At 42.4% G+C, this 7,975-nt stretch overlaps 1 protein-coding gene across 1 annotated transcript; it reads left to right on the forward strand.

The window, feature by feature from the left end:
• The first annotated feature begins 2,765 nt into the window (after window positions 1-2,765).
• LOC127342990 (uncharacterized) lies at window positions 2,766-6,763 on the forward strand. Its single transcript, XM_051369056.2, has 4 exons — window positions 2,766-3,090; window positions 5,543-5,861; window positions 6,246-6,304; window positions 6,493-6,763. Exons 1-4 carry the CDS (start codon window positions 2,859-2,861, stop codon window positions 6,531-6,533), a joined length of 651 nt encoding a protein of 216 aa, XP_051225016.1. The 5' UTR covers window positions 2,766-2,858; the 3' UTR covers window positions 6,534-6,763.
• The last annotated feature ends 1,212 nt before the right edge of the window (window positions 6,764-7,975 follow it).

The following is a 7,975-nucleotide window of genomic DNA, read 5'->3' on the forward strand; positions in this document are numbered from 1 at the left end:
TGATTTCCTTTGTCGCGCGATACTTTACTTGTCTGTGGTTTGATCATCGATATCTCCATACCTAGTTCAACCTCGTTACCGACAAGTACTCTTTACTCGTACCGTGGTATGTCATCTCTTGTGACCTTGTCACATGCTTGTAAGCTAATTAGAAGATATTCCACCGAGAGGGCCCAGAGTATATCTATCCATCATCGGGATGGACAAATCCCACTCTTGATCCATATGCCTCAACTCATACTTTCCGAATACTCAATCCCATCTTTATAACCACCCATTTACGCAGTGGCATTTGATGTAATCAAAGTACACATCTGATGTAAGTGATTTACATGATCTCATGGTCGAAGGACTATGTTACTATGTATCGAAAACTTATAGCAAGATGAACTTAATGACTTGATCTTATGCTACACTTATTATGGGTGTGTGTCCATTATATTATTCACTCAATAACATAACCTTGTTATTAACAACATCCAATATTCATGATCAGGAAATCATGATCATCTATTAATCAACAAGCTAGTTTGACAAGAGGCTTACTAGGGACTCTTTTCTGTTTACATAACACACAAGTATTAATGTTTCCGGTTAATACTATTATAGCATGGGATGCAAACATTTATCGTAAACACAAAGATATAATAATAACCACTTTATTATTGCCTCTTGGGCATATTTCTAGCAGATTTACTAGTGATCCCTTTTATTTTGGTTATAACTCTTGCATGATAGGAAAACCCTATTTGTGTATTTTTAAGTTTCAGGGACCTTCGCGAACTCGATTGGACCTACATTTGTTCTCGATTAGTTTTTTTGTCAAGATAAGCACATGGAGCACTTACCTCGCGAGGAACTCCATAGGCCCAGAAGGGCCTAGGTGGCGCGGTCAGAAGGTGGGACTGTGCCACCTGGTCCATCTGGAGCGTTGAAGCCCAGATGTAGCCGATTCCAGCGCCAATCTCTTTGTTTTGGCGTAAAACCTTCTGTAAAAGGGTCCCCGAGGCGTTCTCGAGATGGTGCAGGGTATAGATCGAAAAAATGAATCAGAGAGTCAGAAGGAGTTCGGAGGGGAAATGTTGGGATCGCCTCCGGTTGGCTCCACCCCCCCCAGCGTGGTCATCATCAACATATGCATCAACACCTACATCAACATTGTCCATCTACCCAACCCATTGTAATCTCTTGGCAACATGATGTGTGATGCAATCTATTGTTTTTTCATGATCTATTGTGTCTCTATGCCTAGTTTTGACTAGTGAATTGTTTATGGAAATTGCGAGATAGTTCTTTTATGGTTGCATAATTTTTTTTATCTTCTATGATGTTTTATGTACTGATGTATAAGTGCACACATATGTTGGAGGGTGCATAAGGTTGTCACCATTACATGTTAATAGGAGGAGGGATGGAGGAGTGACAGAAACCGGATCCTAAGTCTTAAAGATGCATGTTATATTGTTTCATAGTTAATCAACGGGGACATAAGCTAATGGCGACCTTAGAACTTTATGTGGTGGTCGGACTTTATGTGTTAATAACTCCTATTTTACGCATAATAAAGCAATCACTAGTGGTGTAATTGCGCATGTATTTGGCTACACCTCTTCCCTAGAAGAAACTAAAGACTTTATTTAGACTAGCCACAATGGAAAGTATCATATGGTAATATCATGCATATGATACTAGCGTATGATATTATCTCCACAATGCATAGTATCATGTACTAGTATCATAAGCTTACAATATTTATTGATTTTTAGAATCTCAATACAAACATGTGTACAAGATTTGTTTGAAATTAATTTTTCTAGTTCTACGTGCTATGATATAGTATCTACCTATAATACTACTATCATCTCTTACATCATTAATTGATGCGACACATCAGCATTTTGCATGCATGCAGTGCATGGTACTAGCTATGATACTCCCATTGTGGGTAGTCTTATTTATGCAAGATAGTGTGGTGGTTAGTCATTTTGATGCTAGACACATGGCCTTAATTAACTCTATTAGGCTGGGTGGTTTTAATCATAAGTTCTTTATGCTTTATGGTATTTAGTACTCGATGGTATAAAATTATGAGCTTCACTAACTGTGACAACCAAGCAAATGAAGTAAACAATTTGCCTAAGCACTTGATCCTTTGAGTTATATTCTATTTACTTTATTTCCCTTTACTTTTCTGGACTAGTTTTACTTTCTGCATATACTTTAAGCAATTTACAGTTTTACTTTGAAGTTTTCTAGTTAGAAGTTTTCTAGTTAGAAGTTAAAAGCACCTTACACATTGTAGATCATTTCATCGCATGAAAGGCCATATAATTGAGTTATATGTTTTTAGAGAATAGACAGTTTACATTCAACTTCTTGTGGGCTCGGCACTTAAATATTTATCAAATTGTATTGCGATGAGTTACAGTTCGAGAAGAATTTATTAGATTTCTCTCTAAAGGTTGCACACAACTCTATAGAGATAAAAAAACCACATGCAACATGTTTAATTATCCCGAATCATGGAAGTTTTCCGTGTAAGTAATGGTGATATTTGATTTTTTTTCTTGGTATGTGGAATATGTGAGAGTGGTCTTGTATGCAAGAAGGGAGGCCGTCCATGTTTTCTTTAGCAGCCTACCATGTCAATTTGTAATGAATCCTCGGGCCCAGCTAATCTACGCCATGCAAAGTTTATCAATTTGGCCCACACTCCACAGTGGCTAAACTGAAGCGCAAGGTGAATGAATTCCGCAAAAACAAGAAAGAAATGAAGCCCAAGGTCGAGATCTCCAACCACCAGAACCTTCAGTTTGCCTTTGGCGTGTTTGCCTGATTTCCCCAACTCGCTCTCGCCGATGGATCGGTTCCGGCCGCTCAGGCGGATCCAGGTGGAACCCGAGCGCGTTGACCCGCCGCCGCCGGCGGCAGCGGGCGGCGGAGAGACGGAAGAGATGGTTCCGGCGCCCGCGGCGGGGTTGCTCATGGGGGCCAAGGTGCGGCGCCGCGCGGCCGTTTACCGCGACTGCAAGGGCGACTACATCGGCGTGCCCAACGATCCATGCCTCGCCAAAATCCTCTCCAAGCAAGGTGCCATTCACGGATTCCCATCTTATTCTTCATCGTCGATTATCTCGTAGTAATGGGCGTGATCACTGGTTCGGTAGCTGCGCTCGTTGCGGTGGTTTCTCTGAAATGGATCCAATCGTTTGCTAGTCTGAAACCTGTAGATACATGCGATACAATTGCTTGACTCGAATGGTCAATTCTCGTCTAGGATTGTCTTAACTCCATGTGTTCAGCCCTATCAGAGCGATTGGAGTATGTTGGTATATTAGTACTGCGTAATGTAGAGCGGCGTTGTACCGTAGTTTATCTTTTGTTCTTGGTGTCCTAATTGGATTGGTCGTTTCTACCGATTGGTGTTATCCATTTAGTCAGTTGCCTGAAACGTTTGGAAATCTCAGTCTAACATTTGATCCATTGTATCTCCATCCAGCAGCCCACAACCCCCTTCTCGCCACCTGCTAACCCTAACTTCCCAACCTCTGCCGTCACCCTCTCCTCACTTCATCCCTGCACCGGACATCTGTCTTGCTCTTCTCCAATGACATCGCCACCACCTACACAGGCTCGCCAATCTGACCTCCTAGTTCATTCGCAACTGTCGCTCTTCCTGCTCGCAACCGGCCTCGTTACCCTGCCCCAGCAATCATCGCTGCTTGTTCTACAGCTGCCCCTGTCCCTCCCTCTAGCGCTGGGGCCACGGGTTTCTTCTCTGGCAATGGTGCCGCCCAGCCCCCAAGCCCAATCCTAAGCCCCATACAGGGAGACCTTTAATTACTGTGCCTTGTCCTCGTTTTCTCCGCCTCAGCAAAAAATCAGCAGAAGCTCTAGAATTTTTTGAGGCAACTGAATAAATATAAATAGAAAATGTGCTTCCAATTACTGCTTTGACACCTTAACTGATGTAACAAAGTAACTAATGATACCTTAGACGAAAACCCCTTTCGGAGGCCGAGCTACACATAGCTTGGTATCGCTACCGCCGAGCCTGACTCACGATCATTCCATCAATGTATTAAGGTGTGGTATATCATGTAGTATATCAAGCAGGCATTTATTCCATCCTGTTCACAACAATGCATTGCACAGCAGGCCAGGCACACGTGCAAGCTGGAAGCGGTGCCAAAGAACGCGTATGGAGCAGATAGACTTTGAGTATCCCATTCGCACCTGCACATAATTATTCTTCCTTCGTCTATCTTCAAAATTCAGAATCTGGAAAGCTTCATCAGTTCTTATGCTTTAAAAAAAAAAATCACTATCAGAGAACACTGGATACTTGAAGATTACTACGAATTGCATGTGCTTATATTCAAAATCCTACGTCCAAGTTTTCATATCAAGAACAAACAACCAAATCTGCTGCAATTTTTCATTTACAAATTCATCTTGAATTCTGAAAAAATCCAGCAATGGAAGAAATGATAATTAGATCAAATCGGACAAACATATTCGTGAAGATAGTAATCACTGATACATCACAACAAACAGTGTGATTTTTGTTATCTCAAAGAGAATGAAAAAAAAATGATCCAAGAGTATTGCCAGCACTTCTTCACAACCGACAACACAATAAATCAACAAACAAAATAGACAACATAAATTTCTACAAGTCCTTTTTCGAGTGGACTGATTGATTATAACATGTTCGTCCCAAAGATCTGACAAAACTCAAACAAAAAAATGCTTCAAAATATCTAAAAAAGCGCATTTGTAGCAAGTCGGGATTCACAACATCTTGAATAGTGCCATCGTCAACCAGATCCATGCCGTACCCTTGCATAAGCAGAAGGAAACTAAGCCGCCAGAATAGCCACTAGTCATCACGTTGTCCTGATCAGAGCTTAGGTGCGGCGGCTCCGGTGTCAAGGCGGCTAATCAAGGAGAGGATCGTTGCTGCCGGAGTCCTCGCCCCTTGATCTGGATAGGGCATGGCTCAGCGCGGAAAATCTACGGCCAGGTGGCACCGCCGGCGTGGCTGGAGAGAGAGAAGGGGGGGGAGGGAGAGAGTGACGACGTCGGTGAGGAAAATAGAAAGAGAGTTGATCATGTGCCTCGTTAACTTTGGCCCATGTACATTGTCAGTCAGCTGGGCTACAACTATACGCTGACACAAGTCATCTTTTCCATCATTTGGGCCTGCTATGGCTGGAAAATGAGTCTAATCCAAATCTGAGAGCAGCACTGCAGGGCCATGATACCGGGCTATCTTAGCCCGGCCTCCAAAATGCCGCTCTCTACCTTAGATGCATTCTTGAGTACAAAATAAACAGGACCACCGAACTAATGCATGATCCTTGGCTCCTAGATGTGTAGGAGATATGGACCCTAGTGAAGACAACTGCTGGTTGTTGCTGTCAAACAAGTGTCCTGTCCTTATGACTTGTGCACGCTGTCATGACCATTTGATATCGTTAGTTCGTAACTACATAATCCAAGTCTCTAGGTCTGTAAGATGATCCTCGGCATATTGCAGGGGATAACAAAGTTTTGTTTGCGGACAAGGTCTTGAAGTTTACTCAATCAGGAAAGATGAAAAGGCGCATCCTTGTGATCACTGACTTTGCTATCTACCTGGTTGATCCTGATGCCGATATATTGAAGAGAAGAATAGCACTTGCGGCTGTTGATAAACTATGTATAAGCAACCTCAGTGATAACTTCTTCGCAATCATTGTGCCGACCGAGTATGATTGTTTAATGGCCAGCACAAGGAAGAAGGAAATTGTTGATGTTATAGTTAAGGCTATCAAGAGCACATCTGAGTATGAACCTGAGGTGGCTTCCTCTAACAGGTACATAGTTATCAAAATCTGATACTGCCTCCTATTAGCCATAGTATAAATTTCACATATGTGTCTCACACTTTAGTTATTTCAAAGTTGCATCTGGAATTAGACTTTGAATCCTTAAATATCTGTAGATACTGTTGAACAACAACATATGTTGTGTTGTCTGACTAGCACCTATGCTATTAGAGCAGTAGTTATTGTCTAGTGAACTCCACATTTAATGCAAACGATCAGTGCCTTTTGAACTTCTTTGCCACTTCATTATATGTCAACCTCTAATAGTGGCACTTTGCCCATGGCTTTTATTCAGAGTTCCACGTCTGCACACATGTAGGAGTATTCGTTTTAGTAGTGTACTAGTCCAGATCTTTTAACTCCTTTCCGCAGGTTTGAGTACCATGCTGCTGCTGAAGTGATCAAAGAAGTTGAATTCGAGGAAGCCAATGGTACGTATTAGTGGCTTTGTACAATGTGCTTATGATCATGCCCTTTATTCTGTTAAAATCATTTTCAAGAATTCATGGCAGACAAGGATAACCACACATTTTTATTTACGATCTCATGCATTCTTACTAACACTGTGTTTGCAATATTTTGCTCGATGGATTCTCATGTATTGCGATCTCCAATTCAGGAGGCGTGAAAACTAGGATCACACACAAGGAGAAGCCATGATTCAGAAGCTCATGTTTGGTAGCTCCCTGTAAAATGTATAGCTCTTGAGGTATCAGTGGATTCTAGTTCAGAGGCACCATTCTTTTGTTGTACTAGTTATATTGTATTACGTTTTCTTGCTGTTGTACCTGGAAGAAGCGACCTGTAATTTTGACAACCCCAGCAGAATCTTGTTGTTATCACTGTCACTATATACATGCTTTATATCATTGTGGATTTTTTGTCTCGTATATATTATGTCATGTTTTGAAGAATATTGTAAATCTAGCAGCTATGGAGTCAGGTGTGGTCTATCTCGGCGCCCATTGAGTCAGTTGTAGGGGAAATGGAATATGCCAGCTGCTGAGGTATTCAGATTTGGCACACCACTTTGGATGCGATGATACTGCGTGTGTGTGTGGCTTTCTGATAAAAATATGTGCAAACGATAGACTTTTACGGATAAAATACCTCTGCTCCCTTGTCCACATCGGCGAGGAAATTTCGTTTGGACAAGCGCTCGCGTCAATTTAGAACATAATCAATGCAATGACAGATCAGAACATGTGCATTCCGTAATCCGAATACGTGCATGCCCTTGCTTGCTTGCTTACCTAGATTCGATATGCTTATCGTCTCTACTCTCATGTTGAGCTCGTGAAATTTTTAAGTCCCCGAAAAGAGCACAAAGAGAAGTTGTCCTCGTCCAGTCTTTGATGCCTGCAAAGACCGCGTCACTAACCTCATCATGCTTTTCTTCACAATTTGAAAAGTGAAGAATAATTTCCCTTAGCATCTTTTAGAGAAAAGAGTTGTGGCGCATAAGGAAAAAAAAAATCGTCATGTACCCTTGTTATTTTCACCATTGACTACCACCTTATCGCCTCACTTTTGTGCCATCAAATTAAACTGTATGCTCCATGTTTTTGTTTCCCCTCGACATGTACCAAGAGATAGACCGATCTTCTAGAGCACTCCATACATACATATGTCAAGATCAGCAGATCGATGATGCCTGCTGGCGCTACGGAATCGTAACCGCCATCCAGCCAACTGGTTCTCCCTCGATCGCCCCTATCACGACCCCAAAGGCCATTGCACTTGCACGCATCTGAAACCAAAACAGAAAAAAAGATGGCGACTGACCACGACCACATACACATACTCCGGAAATATCATATCACATATAGCAGTAGGAGTGCCTTTTATCTTTCTATCCTCGTAGACAAGGACGGGGCAGGAGTAGTGGAGGATCTAGGGAACACATCACGCACAAGCCCCTACCAACCTCATGCAAGCAACGGGAGGAGGAGAAGCCGAGTTGTGTCCCTGTGTCGCTGTGTCATTCTTTGTGTGCTCGCCCACGATCGCCGTGACGGCGACGCCCACAGCCGCGGCTTGTTGTCACCGTTCATGCTTCCTCCAGTTTGTTTCTTCGAATAACGGAAGAAGGGGCGATGTTT

This window comes from Lolium perenne, chromosome 3, assembly GCF_019359855.2.
Source record: "Lolium perenne isolate Kyuss_39 chromosome 3, Kyuss_2.0, whole genome shotgun sequence".
Taxonomy (NCBI): domain Eukaryota; kingdom Viridiplantae; phylum Streptophyta; class Magnoliopsida; order Poales; family Poaceae; genus Lolium; species Lolium perenne.

Excerpts from the sequence above, each read along its gene's own strand:
- LOC127342990 (XM_051369056.2), top strand. The coding sequence starts at position 2,859 with ATGGATCGGTTCCGGCCGCTCAGGCGGATCCAGGTGGAACCCGAGCGC. Across the intron at positions 3,091-5,542 it reads CAAAATCCTCTCCAAGCAAG|GGGATAACAAAGTTTTGTTT; the intron begins GTGCCATTCACG and ends GGCATATTGCAG. Across the intron at positions 6,305-6,492 it reads TGAATTCGAGGAAGCCAATG|GAGGCGTGAAAACTAGGATC; the intron begins GTACGTATTAGT and ends TCTCCAATTCAG.